Raw genomic sequence first — 17,115 nt, forward strand, 5'->3', positions numbered from 1 at the left:
ACCTAGAGGGGTGGGATAGGGAGGGTGGGAGGGAGGGAGACGCAAGAGGGAAGAGATATGGGAACATATGTATATGTATAACTGATTCACTTTGTTGTAAAGCAGAAACTAACACAGCATTGTAAAGGAATTATACTCCAATAAAGATGTTAAAAAAAATCATCCTATTATTTGGGTAGAAGCTCAGCCACTGCCTCTAGGCCCCAACTGTCCTCCTCGCGTGTGATGATGCATTGCTAAGACTGCAGCTGGTGTGGAACAGGCCCCGGGCTCTGAGAGAGCACTGCAGCCAGAGCCCTGATCCAGCCTCCTGCCAGGACAGGGAGGGCCTAAGGAGAGCCCTGGGCAGGGAGGCATCAAAGACCTTGGTACCCTTGGCCCCTGCTTGGCCAGGGTCCTGTCAGAAAAAGTCCTGCATTTTCTTTGTGAGAAACTACCCTTCTCAGGGTAGGGATCAGGTGAAGACACAGCTTTCTGCCAGCAGCAAGGCAAAGGCCCAACTGTTTTCCTTTGGCCCCGATCTCCCCTCTTCCTTGGTGTTAATTCACACACTAAAAAGCATTCGAATTAATGTATCTGGGATAAACACATTCGTTTTCTTTTAAATTTGCAAAACCTTCCCATGAAAATATTTGAATACATAACACAAAGGCACATTTTCTTTGGGAAACAGCAATCATTTCCAAGGTGAAAGGCGGCATAAATATGTCTTAAGTAAGAGGCACATTCACAAAAGTACCAAGCTGGAGTAATAAACAGATTTGAGAGATTACTATTGTGTTTTGGGAATGAATCGTTACTTGTCTGAACTGTGGGGAGGTTGAGGGTGTTTTTAATTTAATGGATTAATCATTTATTTCTAAAGTTTCTGTTCCTCCTATGGAAGCAATGTGGGAAGTTTTCATGAAGTTATAAATCATGTCAGTGTTTGGGCCTCATCTCTGGGAGGTCTGGTCTATGGGGAAGTTATACTAATAATTTGAGAAAGGAAATAGTTGCCTGGAAGGGTTTCCTTTAGCAAACCAGGTCAAGGCAGAGTCCTGGATGGAGAAGAAGCTCCAGAAGATGGTGACCCAGCCTGTATACGGAGCCCTGCCCCTGCCACCAGGGAGTGAGGCAGCTCCAGGGAAAAGTCTATATTTTATTCCTGGCTTGGCAACTTCCTCTGGGTCTTGATTTTCCCATCTGTATGAGTTGGAAGGTCTCTGAGGGGCTACCAGCTCAGACCATCTGTGTCCGCCAACTACAGTTAAATATGGCTTGAGACAAAACAAAATCTCCCCCATATCTGTCCCATCTTGGACTTTGAATTATATCTGGCCAGGCATTTCCCAAGCATTTGTCACATATCCTATCTCATCAGGCCTATAAGGGAGGAGGCACTATTGTTATTCCCATTTTACAGGTGAGTTTACTCGCCAAAGATGTATGTCAAGGAAGTACCAGCACTTGGATAGGTACTAGGCTTGAATCCAGGTCTCTCTGGCTCAGAGCTCATGTCTTGACCCTATGACAGAGGTGTCTCCAGCTCGGGTCTGCGCCGTGCCTTGGGTGGAACAGCGCCACCCAGCTCCTGTTCGTGTCTCTTGGGCCCACTGGCCACACATTGCCTCCCCAGCACACCTGCCATTCACCTGGAGTCTTCTGAGCCCTCAGAGAGGCAGGGAGCTGGCAGGGCCTCCTCTCCCCGCTTCATCATCCTCCCCTTCTTGTCCTCCCTCTGACTGAGGAGAAGCAAGAAGGAACCGACAGAACATTGTTCCCAGTCTGTGTGTCCTGGGCGCCGCCTCGGCTCAGTAAGCCACAGGCCATCTGCCAGGCCAAGAGGGGACCAAATCCCACCACCCACAGCACAGCTGGGCGACCCCACCGATTCTACTCAAGCTGCTCTGGGACATCTTTCATGCTTTTGACTCAAGCTTGGGATGACTGACGAAAAGGAACAAATCCCACAGATGAATCTGTTAAAACTTTCTCACATCTTCTCCACGAGGTGCCTCAGCAAAGCAATGCTCCTTCTGTCCTGAGCACAGACGGTGCCTTCTCACCCTCCCAGTCCTCCTGCCCGGAAGCCCCCCGTGCCCACCGCCTCGGTGAGCCTTCCGCAGCAGCCCAGTCCTCCTGGGCCTCCCCCTGGGAACCTGAGCAGCATTGGGCATCTGCACAGTGATCTGCCAAGCCCACCTGGAGCTGGGCGACCAAGCCGTGCAGGTCATCAACTTCAGTCCTGCTCTGGGCAGGGGCTGCCCTTAAATCTACGCTGTGGGCCCTTCATTGGATGCTGTTTCTGACCAGGCGTGAGCTCAGCACCAGGGGCAGGGATAAATGAGGCAGGGTTCCTGTCCCCGGTCCCCCACAGTGTGCCCCACCCGACAGCAGATCAGCACCGACCTGCTGAATGACCACATCTGGATTCACCAACAGCAACAGTGCAATGTCCCAAAGGGGAGGATGGGGCGGAGAAGGCGTCAAGAGTCTAGGCTTTGGTGTCAAGATCCATTTTGCAGTTATATACTAACTGTAGGGCTGGGGTTCCTGGGCAGATCACTTAATCTCTCTGAGCCCTAGTTTCCTCATCTGTGAAACAGAGACGGTGCCCAGTAATTATTCAGTAAATGTTCCTACTGTAATTGTGTCTTTCGTACCACTTTACTTTCACTGACATCTTCCCACCTTCCCACACAGATAGGGAGGTTTTCCCCCTCAGTCAACACAGCACGCTTCACTTCTGGAATACTCTGAAAACCTCGTGTCTTGTTCCTTGGTCAGCAGGCAATGGACTCATGTCCTTGGGAGGCAACACCAGATCTACCTTAGTATGGTGCTCCCATGAGGGACCTGCTTAATGGACCCAAATGCCACCCCCAAGTACCTGGGGGTCAGCCCAGCCCAGGGACCTTGTGGGATCCTGGAGTGAGGCCCACCCTAATGGCCCAGCCCAGCCGTCATGGAACTGAGCGAAGTAAGCCATGGAATGAGGTGGAAAGCCCACTGCAAAACACAGAGGTCCCGGCATGCTGCCGCTGACTCTAGTACTTCGGCTGGAAGAGAAGCCTTAAATCTCTCAGCAATTAGGAAATGGATCTCAGGTGGCCTCTCTCTGGATCTCAGTGGTGACGTTTTGCTATTTAGACTCCCCTAGGCCCCAGGCAGCCTCTTTAGCAATCGCTGAGCTGGGGGGTGGGTGGGAGTGGAGTGCCTGGGGAGGCTCGAACAGAACTCTCCAGTGCCAGCTGCAGGGTCCACTCCCCACTCGAGTAGCAACAGGAAGCAGCCTAGTCTCTACTTTCAGCCCAGCAACACATGGTGTCCGCGGGCCTGGGCCTTGCTCCCGGATTCAGCACCAGGAGGGAGGAAATGCCTCATTCCCATCATGAGCTGTGTCTCGGAATTCTGGGGCAACAGGAGGCAGAAGGGCCCTCCCAGCACCGTGGACCTGCCATTCATGTGTTAAAGGTGTTTAAGACCACAGAGTCTCCTGCAGGCGCCTGAGGCGAGGATAGGCTCTCACTCACGAGTTACTCTGGTTCCTGGGCTGGTGGATCCCCTCCCTTCCCCACAGATTTGTTCTGGAGGAAATGAAGGGGACCAGGCTCAAGCCCTCTCCTTGTACCCTCGGTTCTTATGAGATGGGGGCAGGATGTGAAGGTCTGGATGGAGGATCTGGGAATCCTGGGTGATTTCCCTTTTTCAGGCTGGTCTGAGGACCCGAGGGACCTGGGCCAAACCGTGTGGAGTTGTGCAACCACACATTCACCAACACTGTACAATGCTGGGCACCACTTTCCAGCTATAGATGATAAAGCCCTCTTCACACTGCAGAGTGCACGCTCCGCCCCTGGAGCAGCCCTGCTCAGGGAGCGGCCCAGACACTGCCCGCCTGCTGCACGCCAGACTGGCCTCTGAATGGCAGCCTGGGGTGACTCACCCAGGGGGTGTTATAACTGGGAACCCCTGGGTTATTTCTGATGAAATCCAGAAACTTCATTGTACACCCTGATTCAAGCCAACAAACACAGCCACAAAGCCCCAAAGGATTAAATATGTCCCAGCTCAAGGGAAATACTAATAAAATATGGCTTTGGCACATATGAACATAAAAATCCCTAAAACATCCTATAGGACAAATGTAGAGGCAAGCTGAGCTCACTCTGTTGTCCTTAAACGGCTTGTCACCCAGGATCCCAGAGGTAAGTGACATTGAACCTCATGATGTAATTATTCTCAACACTGTGTATACTTTTTCTCAGAGCAGAAGCCCTGGACACAGCAGGCACAAAGGATCTGGGGCTGACTTGGAGCTTTCACATTATTCTCTGGTGCACAGACGCCCTGCTCAGGCCTGCTTGGTGAAAGCAGTGATGCCCAGCTGGGCGTGGCTGGACACGTCTAATTTCCCTCGAGTGCTGATCTGCCATGGCACTGTGATGGCTTGTTTGTTGTGATGGCTGGAGTGGCCAGCAGTGTGACAGAGGGCAGCGCACAAGCCCTGGGTCTAGAATGACACCTGCCAGTGGTGTGACCCCAGGAAAGTGACCTTACCTAGAGACTCATCCATAAAGTGGGTTAAAATATACTGATTGGGAGAGTCCATGTGATGTGTTAGCCCAGGGACTGGCCAGAGAAAGTCTCAGAAAACACTGGCTATTGTAATTGTTGATGTGGTCATCAGCAGGGGTTAATTCTTCTCAGTTTCTGGGAGTCCTGGCAACACAGGGGCCTGTGAGAAGCAAAGAAAACCTGCCCAGCCTGCTGAGGTTCTGCTTGGCTGGGCCCAAGCTGAGTCTCGTTAAGCCTCTGCGGGAGGGAGGTGGGAACCAGCCCCTTTTGCAGAAAGTAAGGCCTCCCAACTGGATAAGTGATTTGGGTCCACAGTACCTGGAGGAGGAGTGGCATGTTCTAGACAGTGTCTGCTTCTCACTGGATCAAGACCACAACAGCTTGCCATCTCCATGTCACTGTAACCGAGCAGCACCCTATGGGGCCTTCCCGGGACAGACTCCCTCCCCAACCCCCATGTCCTCCACCTGCCTCTTGTCTATAGAAAACCTTCAGACTCCCAGGCCTGCCCTGAGTGCCAAAGAATAAATTTAATCAGACAAGTGAGAAAATGCAGAAAGGAAAACAGTTAAGCAAGACAAAATAATAATAGTTTAGCCATTAAACAAAGTCAAAGACCTTTACTTCCTCCTCAAGGTTATAGATAATATTATGATTCATATCCTTTGTGCTGTTTTTCAAACACTCCACCTGCCTCTTGTCTATAGAAAACCTTCAGACTCCCAGGCCTGCCCTGAGTGCCAAAGAATAAATTTAATCAGACAAGTGAGAAAATGCAGAAAGGAAAACAGTTAAGCAAGACAAAATAATAATAGTTTAGCCATTAAACAAAGTCAAAGACCTTTAGTTCCTCCTCAAGGGCTATAGATAATATTCTGAGCCATGTCCTTTGAGCTGTTTTGCAGATGCTGAAACCCCCACCAGGTGGAAGAAGTTAACTCTATGCTGTCCACAAGTATGTAGAACCCAGACCGGTTGGAACCAGAAGGTTGACAGTGTTGACTTCCGATTACCTCACCACCAACCAATCAAAAGAATGTCCACGAGCTGATCACATGCCCCACAGCAACCCCCCTCCCAAACCCCTGTCTTTGAAAACCTCTCCCTGAAAGCCTTCGGGAGTTGGGTCCTTTTGAGCACTAGCTGCCTGGGCTCCTTGCTTGGCACCCTCCAATAAACGCTGCACTTTCCTTCACCACAACCCAGTGTCAGTAGACTGGCTTTACCTTGAGCAGGCGGGTGGACCCAAGTTCGGTTTGGTAACATCACCTACAGGGCACACTCCCCATTCTACAGGGGCCTGCTGGAGATGCTGGGTGTGACCTGCCTAAGTGACTCACCCCCTCCCACATTGACTCACTTCATCAGAGGAGGCTTTGGGGAAAGCCAGACCAGGAAATGAGTTGGCAGACTCTGCTCCCACCTGCCCGCCCCCCTCCCCAGCCCCTCTTTACTTACAGGAAAGATGGGACATTTTGGGGTCAGGTATTTCTTTAAGAAGACAGAATGCAGGAGGGGAGGAGGGTTGTTCTGAGCAGCGTTTGGGAACACTTTGGGGGGACAACATGCATGGAGCCATTTACTAACCATTCACCTGCAGGACGTGGGTCTGGAACAGCTGCTCGTAGCCAGAGGCATGGCAGGTGTAATTGCCCATGTGGATGGTGGTCACCTTGGTGATGTAGAGGGAGTCGTCCTCTCCAAAGTCCTGCTTGGGCAAGGAAGACAACAAGATTGGCTCCTCTGTTGAGTAGCCTGGGAAGGATAGCCAGGTCTCCGGTTTTGCAGGAAAACAAAAACCCTGTAGCTGCTAGAGACTTCCTTTCTGCCTGGCCCCCTTACTCAGCCGGAGCTCCCTGCAGGGCTGGGCAGCAGGACATCCATGTCTCTTCTGTGTTGCTTGCCCAGACCCTGTACATCCTGTTAAGATCTTGTTCACCTTCTCTGTGAGGTCTGGCTTGAACACCTTCCCCAGCACCCTCCCTCTCCATTTCTACAACTGGGCTCACCTGGCCCTCCTGTGCTGCTGCTTGGCTGGTTTCCTGGGCTCTTGTCCACCTGTTGAGAAGCTCTGGAGGGCGGCCTCCTTTAGGGTCAGCCATCTTTTTCTTAAAGGGCCAGATAGCAAACGTTTCTGGCTTTCTGGGCCATAGGGTTTCTGTCAACTACTCAGTCCTGCCTTGTAGCATGAAAATAGCCATACCAATGCCTAAATTAATGAGTATCACTATGTTCCAATGAAATTTTATTAAAAAAAATGTGGTGGGCTGCCTTTGGCCCATGGGCTATAGTTTGCCTACCACTGGTTTAGATCTCACCTCCATCTCCAAATAATTTCAGGCAGCTTACAGAGATCTGGGTAACCTAAAAGAAGGGAAATTGAACTCTGAGGAAAATGAGGGCAAACAAAAAACTAGGGCAGGCATGTACTAGAGAGCAGGAGGGGCTGATGCCAGGGGTTCCATGAGAAATGGCTCAGTAAGCCTTGTCCCTGTGACCTCTGCAGCCTCACAGAGTGGGATCCTATTTGGCCAGCACGTGGGGAGGGATGGGCAGGAGGGGGCTTTGAGCTGGTCAGAGTCCCCTGGTGAGCTCTGGGCACGCAGCACTCCCCCAGGGTCTTTCCAGCCAGCTGCCTTGTCTCCTGCAGAACAATGCACAATGCTGGCCCCGTCCAGGTACCAACTGCAGACATGCTGGGCAATGGAATTACCGGTGTTTCAGGGAGACCTTTCATCAGGTTTGGCTTTAGCTACCAAACATCTCCGAGGTGTGGTGCTCAGAGCTGATGGAACAGAGGAGGTCCTGGCTCCCTGGTGAGAAACAGGGCTGGGCAGTACTAGCTGTGAGGAGTGATGGGGGAAGCCCAGTGCTGGCACTCAAGATACTCAGGTTTTAGCTTGAACTCTGGCACTGACCAATGTTCCCTCATCCCTCTGGGCACTGGCTTCCCCACCTGTAAGTTGTGGACAATTTATATGCCCTATCTGCCTCCTGGGGTGATGGGGAGATCTGGCAAGAGAATGCCCACGAGTACATTTTCCATTGTGGGAAGTGTGACATACATGGGGGCTGCTACTTTTCTTACTATTAACAGAAGATGCAAAACTTCCCTTGACCCCCTGGAGACAACACCAAACCATCCCTCCCATCATTCTCCCTGTCCTTCCTGAGCTTCCTTTTTCCACAGAAGCAATCTCGTGGCAGGAGGGACAGAAGGCCACCAGTCAGTGTGGCACAAGGATTGTCCAAGGGCCCGGCCACAACCATCATGAGTCCTTTAAAGATGCTTTCTGGCTAATTAACCCAATGAAGGGTGCAGGCCCAAGAAAGGTTTGGGTTAAGGCACAGGTTGGAAGGTGGAGAGTGGATACATGCAGCCTGCTTTCAGTATCAAGGAAAAAATACTCAGAAGTGCTCCCAGGGGAGTGAAATATTGGAGAGGGCTGCTGTAAGAAACCCTTAGAGTTTTCTATGAAACATTGCTCTGCTGTAAAAAGCCCCATTCCTATCATGCAGTGGAAGCTTCCCTAATAAAAATAAAACACCAGATAGCTTATTTGTCCTGTGCCATAACAGAGTCATAAAGGATTCATACCTGAGTTGCTTATGAAAAGTTAATAGTTAGTCAGTTCTGGGGCTGACAAATTTCTGTTCTAAGCTGTTTCCTGTGTCAAAACCTAAATCTGCAGGAAAATACATTTTGCTTGGAGTCTCAGTGGTGGAATGGCATCTTGAAAGAGGACTGGGGAGCTGGGTGCGGCCCCACCTTGGGAAACCTCAGTACCTCACTTGGTTGGTTCCTGGACGGACTCCACCCCAAAGGGCAACACCAGAGCTGTTTGTAAGGGGTTTGGTGCTGGGGATCCCCTGGCATTTCCCTCTGTGCTGCCTTCTTGAGCCTTCATACCCACAGCCCTTCCTCACAGGAGGGCTCTTGTAGTTAGTCTCAGGTTCTGGCACCCCCTGCTCTTCTTGCCACCTCAGTGGGGTTGGGTGGTCATGGGACCACAGGCTGAGAAGAGCCCCCAGGCTGAGGTTCCCACAGATCAACTGCAGAGTGGTGCGCAGTAATAACACCAGCTCACAGTCTCCGCGAGCTAACTGTGTGCTGGGAATCTTGACATACATCGCTTTGTTTAAGCCTCAGAAAAAACCCTGAAAACCATAAAGCAAAACAAATGCCCAGTCCCCATGGGGTGAGAAAGTAGAGCTCTCCTGCGCAATATATTCAGAGTCTGACCTTCTCTCACCACCTCCACTGCTACTGCCGTGGGCCAGACGCACGGTCCTCCGCTGCTGCCCCTCTGTGCCGCAGCCAGACCACGTCCCCCTCACTCAGAGTCCCAGCCCTAGAGGGTCTGCAGGGATGACCTGCCGTCCCCTCTCCACCCCGCCTCCTTCCACTCTCCCTTGCTCATTCCTCTCCAGCATGTGGCCCCTTGCTGTTGCTCCAACATGCCTGGTATCCTGGCCCCTCAGGAACTTTCTCCTTGTTGTCCCACTACCCCAGGACTATCAGTCTGGCTTGCTCTACCTCCTTCTAGTCCACTCATATGTTATCTGCCGGCCCTATCTGCAACCCCCATGGAGCACCTGGCACTTACTTACTCCCATTTAGCATACTGTTTGCCACGTGTCTCCCCAGCTAGAATGTGAGCTCCACCTTCGTGCCTGGTGCTCAGTGCTATGTCCCCAGTGCCTAGCGGGGCCTGACACAGAGTGAGCCCTCAGTATATATTCGCTGAGCAGACTGTACAAGGTGCTGAGCTAGGCTCTCTGCACGGGCTGTGCCCTGGTTCTGGTTCTCTGGGTTTGACAATGGAGGCGCCCACCTCCTGCCTTCCTGTGCCCCCAAATGTTACCAATCACACGGGGTCCAAAGCAAGTGGCTGGTGGGGAGGCAGAGAGCTGGTCTCAAGTCTTGTCTCTGCTTTCCCACCCTGTCCCCTTCTCCATGCTGCATCCTCAGGCCTGGGCACACAGGGAGGGCTCAACTCAGTGCAGCAGGCAGGGCCCATGCGTGTAGTCCCAGACCGGGCTGATGGCTTCTGGGAGCCCCTAACAGAGTTGCTTAACCTCTCTGTTTTTCCTCACTGCTCCTGGGAGCAGAGGCACATCCCTTGGGTGATCGCTCAGGTGTGGAGGTGTGTGGGTTGCCGGATGCGTTATGGCTCTACTTTGAGCACCTAACTCATTACCAGCCTGTGAGTTAGGCTCTGGGGAGAACCTGACTCTGTACTAAATAAAATAATGGCTCTGGGCTGAAAACAATAGGCATCATATAATTATAGAAAAAAAGGGCATATTATTTTCTGGAGCATGAATACTGGCTACAGAAATCAAAGTTACCTCATTGGATGTAAGGAAATTACTTTAAAAATTGATTTATAAGAAGTTACATAAAACTAAACCTGCAATCCTTCTTCTCCTGAAGGTTTTCTGAGGTGTGCCTGAATGCTGCTATCAGTGCTTGATTGCATCTCTGTAACTGTCTTTTTATGGATGGCTTTTTTTTCTTTTGCTCTGATGTGTAGAAATGTATTAGCAAAATCAAGGTTCCTTCCAGAAATAAACAGATGCCAGATTAGACCATTCTTTGTATTGATGTACATCTGTCTTTGGAAAAGAGACAGTTTTACTTAAAAGATATGTGTTTTTTTTTTTGCCTTTTAAAAAGCTATTTTCTAAGTATCTGCCCTTAATAAAGTAATTAAATGAAACTTCAGTATTAAACAATATTTAAGCAGAGGCAAGATGGGGGATGTTGTCATAGTGATACATGTGAGTTGGGTCTAAGTAATATGAAAATGAGCCATCAGTACTGATTATTTAGTGACTAAACGTTAGACACAAGGACTCCAGAGTGATTTCAGAGGTTAGGTTAATGGTACTGTCAGTGCTACAAAGTTTAGAAACATTTATTCAGAGCTTTTCTAGCTCTGCCCTTCTCAGGAGCACTCTTGGCTCTCTTTGGAGAGGATGGAGTAAAGGAGAGGGTCTTTTCCCCCAGGCTGGTTTGACTCTGGCCCCCAGAATTTCACTAACCCTAGCATCCCACCTGCACAAATGCACGCAGACACTGAGCGATGCAGCGCCTTCGTGATGGCCGGTCCTCAGAGATGTCTGCACTCACGTGAACACACACATCCATTATCCAGACCCAGCAAAGACCAGGTGCATCATTGGTGGGCCCAGACAAACATCCTTGTGAACACAGGCAGTAAACATGAGCATGTGTGCACACACATGTTCCAAACCACTGCTCTCTCTACACAGCTGACCCCTCGGACTCACACTGGGGTTCCCGTGTTCGTCACCTCTTTCTAGCCCCTCAGAGGACAGACCTGTCACTCTGCGAGGGCCTGCAGAAGCAGTCCTCTTGATCAAAGTCCTCTTAGAAGAGAAGTCCCTGCAACTTGAAGCACTGCCTAGGTGGCCACTGAGCCCCCAGGGGAAGGCTGCTATGGACAGTCACGTTCGGTGAGAGCAGCCTGGAGTGGGTCTGTCCTCCTGCCCACTCCCAGGCCTGGTCCAGGACGGGGAGCCACAGGCGTGGGAGAAGGCTCTGTGGGGAGGCTCCGGGCTTCCCCAGGACTGTGGGGAGTGTGCAGTCACTTGCTGCCTGGGGTTTCTGTGGTCAGTGCCAAAGGGGAGGCACCTCATCTCTCTGTGCACCCCTGTCCTGTGCCCATGTGTGGCACGGTGCCTGGTGCATAATGGGTGCTCAGTTAGTGTTTGTTGAATGAATGGAGGTGTGTCAGCCTAGAGTGCTGGCTCGTGGGGAGCCATAGGAAGTGAAGTGAAGAAGTAATGTTACCCAGAGAGAAGTCTGGCCTTTGCCCTCAGCTATTGGGAGGTGAACTCTAGGCCTTGGGATGTGCCTTTGTTTGCTTGAGCAAACCAGAGCATCTAACCATGTGATTTATGATGGGAGCCCTGCACCACATGGTACCAGCTCTGCCTCCTGTCTCCCGGCTGGATACTAGGGGTCAGCCCCGTGCGCAGTATGGGATCGAGTGCTAGTGAAGGCTCTGGACACCGACTTGGGTGAGCTTCCCTGGTAGGTATGTTGTTACACATCTATGCCGGGAGCTATGACCGCGCCAGGAGACAATGGAAGGTCCGCACTCGGAACCCCTGGACTCTGTCCTGTGGGCTTCTTCTCCTGGCTGATTTTAATCTGTACTCCTTCCTGATAATAAACCATAACTGTGAGTATAACAGCTGTCAGTGAGTTCTGTGAGTCCTTCTAGTTAAATTATTAAACCTAAAGGTAGTTTGGGGAACTCCCCAAACTTGAAATTGATGTCGGAGTGAGGACGTTCTCATATGAACTGCTGTCTCTAACTTTGTAATTGGTTCCAGAACTCAAATGGGGGAGATTCTGACCCAGTTGTGTGGCTGCTAAGCATTTGCCCTGGGGACAAGCTTGAGTGTCTGAGTGCACACAGGGGCCTGGGTACCTGTACGAGAAGGCTCACGCCAGAGACATTGCTTTGAGCACCAGCTCGTCCATCCCCAGAGGCCAGAGGGCAGATACCTCTTGACTGGCCAGGACTCTAGAGTATATCACGTGGATGAGTGGCAGCTCCTGGGGCCTTCCCACCTTCCCGGTGGGAAGGGACTCAGGCGCTAGACTGCACTGCAGGGTCAACTGAAGTTCCACACCATCTCGAACCTGCTGCCTTCATCTGGGAACACTGCAACCCTCCCCCCGGGGGGGCCCCTTGCATCACGAGTCCCCAGGCCTAGAAGGCCTTACCAGCTCCTCTAAACTGGATCACACTCCCAGCCCAGACAGCTGATAGGCATTCTTGCTGTTCCGGAAACACCCCAGGGAGGATTTGATCAAATTTCCTTCCATGGCTCATTTCAGCGACCAACAAGCCTTGCAATCAGGAATTTTCTCCTGCTATGCTGTTTAAAAATCTTATACAGCATTGGAGGGAGTATAAACTGGTGCAACTTTTTTGGGGGGAGATTTGGCAATATCCATCAAAACTGAAAACATGTCCACTCTTGGATATAGTTATTCCACTCCTAAGAACTTATCTTACAGGGCTGCTTACACAAATGTGCAAAGAGGTATGTATAATGATGTTCACCACAGTATCATTTTCATTAGATAAAGCCTGAAAACAGCCTGAATGTGAGCTCCCCTGCCTAGGGCTTGGGGCTCTGCATTCAGGGTCCGGAAGCTGGATCAGAACCTTCCTGAGGGACTCTGTACCTTTGAGATGGGGCCAGAAGAGGTCACTGAGCACAAGTAAAGCCCTGAAGCTAGTACTATTGAGACAGGCTGGGACCTGGGCCCCTTTGCTGCAGTGCTGCAGTGCTTGCACCGGGACACTCCTCCAGCAACAGAATACAAAGAAACTGTATGGGACTAAAAATAACTGCGTGCATGCGCAGTTGGGGCAAATTCCGGACGAAAGATACAAAGAGACCAAAAAACCCAACTGCCGCTTTTGAAGAGCCTGGAGCAAAACCAAGGGGTCGGGAGCAAAACCAGGGTACTGCGCATGCCCTCTGCACACAACATCACCGAAGGGGTGGGCAAACCACGTAAGCTGGCCCTCCAGCCTGACCCTGCCCCGGACACACCCCTACTCTCACCGCATATAAAGAACAAGCTCGCTGGTTCCACCCCACTCAGCTAGTGAGCCAGCAAGGGATCCTGTTGTGTGTTCTAGCTCCCCGCTGCTGCAGCAGGGGCCCCAATAAAGCCTTGCCTGAATTTCTTGTCAGGCCTCTGATCAATTTCTGTTGATTAAAGAGGCCAAGAACTCTGGTCGGTAACACTATGGGGAAAGAGGGGTGATCCTGAGGAGGCCACTGAGAAAGCCAAGGCCAGTGGAGGTATTTGGGAGGGCAGAGACCCCCATGAGTTCCACAGGCTGATGTACCATGGGCCTGGGCCCTGTCTCTTGGAGAGCTCTGGCCAATTCTCCTTGTGGTTTGAGCTCATCCAAAGCTTAAAATAACCGGTTGTTCATCTGTAACCAGGGTTTTTGACACGAGCTGGCCAAAGGCTTTGAGTGCTTCAAGTATACTGTTTTCCAAGATTTTAAAACAAAATGTACCCAAGTGTTTAATGAGATTATTTTAATGCAGAACCTACAACCACTGTCTAGCACGTTGCAAACAGCTTTCCATGCTAATCAAACGCCTCTCATCTTTTTACAATAGATTCATGACTGGTTCATACAAAGACAATAAAAATTAAATGAGTCATGAGCTCTTAAATCATTCTCTTTTGGTCTTTTTAATAACTCACTTCCAAAGAAGAGCTGGCTGAGAGCATATGCTTCATTAGAGTTATTTGTTCATGGTTTTACACCATAGAGGCATGGGGAAAAAGTGAATCTTTTAACACATCCTTCAAACACTGCCACAAATAATTTCTTTTAATGGGTTTTGTTTTTCTGCTTTTGTCACTGTACTCTGCCTGCCAATATCTGAAAGCCCCCAATAGGGAGATTTGGTGAAAGAAAAAAAACAGCAAAAAAGAGTGGCTTTTTCAAGTCATTTGCAATATATGGGGTTTGCTATAAGCCTTTTTTTTTTTTTTTAAAAGAAGAATACAATAGAAACATTTTTCCTCTCCCTGAGAATATCTCGGCCAAACAATTCCACGTGCTGGTCTCAGAGCCTTCTGCTTTCTCTTTGCTGTGGCAGAGGTTGGTGGCTAACAAGACCTGGAGCACCGGACACACGGGCTGCACCAGGAGGGGACACATCCACTGGGGCTCGGACACTGCAGCGGTTACTGTTGAAGCAGGAGGCAGGCCCAGCTGCCCCAGGGCAAGGCCTTGGCAATGCTTGGTGCTAGGTGCTGTGTCCTAAGAGTAAGGAACCCGGGGAGCTCTGGCTGGGGTGTGCAGCCTGACTGCAGGCCCTGGCAAGTTCCTGGACCCTCTGACTAACAGAACCCCACTTGCCTCACAGGGCTGCGATGAGGATTAAATGCTTGTGAGTGGACTAGCATGGAAACTGGCTCCTGGACACAGCAGTGGCTTAGTACCGATGGTAGAAACACCATCATTAACGCTAGCAAGGATTCAGGAGTCAGCTATTTTCTGGGACTTTGGGGATGTCTTCTCCCTGCTTCTCCTCCCCTGATGGGCAGCCCTTGTCCTTGGGGATATAAGGGACAGTGAGGAAGACAGTTACGAGGGGAGGGCAGGTGACATTGTTGGGGCAGGGCGTGAAGACTGGGTTTGGGGATGGTCACTTTACTTCCTGAGTAGCTACCGTGTGGTCTGAGCAGGGCGCTGCAGCCTGGGATGGGCTCCACTTCTGCAGAAAGTGAGGCAGCCTCCCCCTCACCTCAAGGACACCTAGTGTGGAGGCCAGGGTAGGGCGAGAAGTGTATGGATCTGTCTCAGAGATGGGCCCCCACCCCAGGCCCGATGCCTGTCTCAGGGGACAGGCCTCGGGAGACAGGAAAGATGGAGGCTCTGCGGTCCAGGTGAAAAAGCAAGGTTCCTGGCTCCTGTGCAGGGCTCTCATGCGCCACACGTCCCTGCTTCCCACACAATTTCCTTATCACAGCACTGTATGACCCCAGAGCCCAGAGAGCCCTCAGGGGGCACCTGGCTGGTCCCCTTTCCGCTTGGGTACCGGTGGTGAGAGGCATCTCCCTGCCTCCTAAGGCAGAGTCCTTCCTGAGGGTAAACTTCCCCCACGGACTCTGGCTGTGGCCCTCTAGAGTGAAGGGCTGCCCTCCTCCACGTGGCACAGGGCTGTCTGAGCAGAGCAGGGCCCTAGGCTGGGCATGCTGACCACAGGTGCACAGTGCATGGCCTGCGGGGTGCGGGCTCGCCCAGGCACGCCGGCATAGGTGCTCTCCTGGCCGGCAGCCTGGCCCAAGATCAGGGCAGGTGGTGCTCAGGGGGCTGCTGTGCTTGTCCCCTGCCCTCAGCTTCTGAGCTGGAGCAGTGGCCGTGGGTCCTTGAGGGCTGAGGTGGGGGCCACAGGGCCAGGTCTGAAGCCGCCAGACCCACCACTGCCTCTGTAAAGAGCCCAGCAGCTGGCCAGGAAGTAAACAAATTACAGGCCGCCCTTTGTGAGCTCTGGGGAACGTGCATGAGCAGAAACTATTGATTTCTTATCACGCAAACAGAAGGAGGTATCATAATCCAGAGACCCGCTGCGGGGAGGTGAGGCAGAATTCCCGCCCCTCCTGGGGAGCACCTGTCTTGGGGGCCTTTGCACTCCTGGTACCTAGTGCTGCCCTCTGCTTGGGGGGTTTGTTTTCCCGGGTGGGGCTGAGGCAGGGCCCCTCATGGCCTGTGCTGCAGTGAGGCTGAGGCATCCTGCAGAGGGGGGCTCAGGCATCCCGGGGGCGGGGCACAACAGGTCTATGCTACTTTGCCCCCTCGAGGCCGGGGAGAATGTCTTTGCTCTACCCTCTGGCACAGGGCTTGTCACTCGCAGGCACTTATTAAGTGAATCCAGAGGATGGCTCCCCACGTAGGCCATCTGGACGGCCGTGTGCACGTTGGTGACTCCTGACTGCTCCTGATAGCGACATTGCTCACTGGGGAATCCAAGTGGCTCCTTCTTGCTTGGCTCCAGGCTAGAAGGGTACATTTACTTTCTGATCAAATATTAGTCTGATGCTTGAGGCATCCTTGATGTTTGCAAGTCAGAAAAGTTTAATTACATGTGTCATTAGCATGGCATTCTGTAATAGCTCTGTGACTGAATTCATTAACAGAATTCTTAACAGATAAGACAAGACAAATTAATATTTTGTTGCCCATGAAAGCCTCTCATTAAGAGAGTAGTGAAAAAGTGATTAATATTTTGTTGCCAATCAAGATGTCTCACACAAATGACAAAGAAAGAAGGCCCACACCTCTCGGTGCTCTCTAATCTGCCCGCCTTGGGTTTTGTAAGCTGATCAGCTTCCCCTGTTTGTGCAGCATTTCAGAGCCAGTCGCTCATTACAAGTCCTGTGATCGTGTTTCATCTCTGACTGTGGCAGGCGGGGGAGGGCGCTGAGATGCCACAGGCTGGGGGGCTCTACAAACCCCTCGATCCCCGATCTTTGCTCGACCAGGGTAGCCCCCCCTGGGCTTTTCTCCCTTGACCAATCTTGCTTCAGAAATGCCCTGTGAATCCTGATGACCCAGCTCTACCCATCTCCAGCCTGATGTCCTCCTGGGGCTGCTCTCCTCACTGTCCTCGGACACGCTCAGCCTGAAAATGCCCACGCGAGGAGGACAGCCTCATCCCTGTTTCCCCGCAGGCTCAGAAAAGGTGGCGGCCCTGGACTTGTCGGAGGTGGCTGGTCAGTGTCTCCCTCCGGATGAATCAAGGCTGACCTGAATCAAGGCGACTACAGGCAGCCGGGGCACCCCAGGGTCACATCTGCCTGATGGGGAGCCTCACCAGACTGCGCTGGCCGCTGTTTGGGGACTCAGGCTGCAAGAGGTTGAGAGTGTTGTCTGGTGGGACCAGTAATAATAATAATAATTAGTAATATTATGAAAATGAGAGTGATAATAGTTAGCATGGAACATTATATGCTAAGAATTTCATGTG

The 17,115-nt window shown here is 51.5% G+C and overlaps 1 protein-coding gene across 1 annotated transcript in view; it reads right to left on the reverse strand.

Moving 5' to 3' along the window:
* Nucleotides 1-17,115, reverse strand: part of FSTL4 (follistatin like 4) — a 630,434-nt gene that overhangs the window by 48,493 nt on the left and 564,826 nt on the right. The window contains exon 9 of the mRNA XM_024124790.3: nucleotides 6,148-6,268. Within this exon, the coding sequence (XP_023980558.2) occupies nucleotides 6,148-6,268 (121 nt within the window). The remainder of the gene's footprint in view (nucleotides 1-6,147; nucleotides 6,269-17,115) is intronic.

This window comes from Physeter macrocephalus, chromosome 8, assembly GCF_002837175.3.
Source record: "Physeter macrocephalus isolate SW-GA chromosome 8, ASM283717v5, whole genome shotgun sequence".
In the NCBI taxonomy this organism is placed as follows: Eukaryota; Metazoa; Chordata; class Mammalia; order Artiodactyla; family Physeteridae; genus Physeter; species Physeter macrocephalus.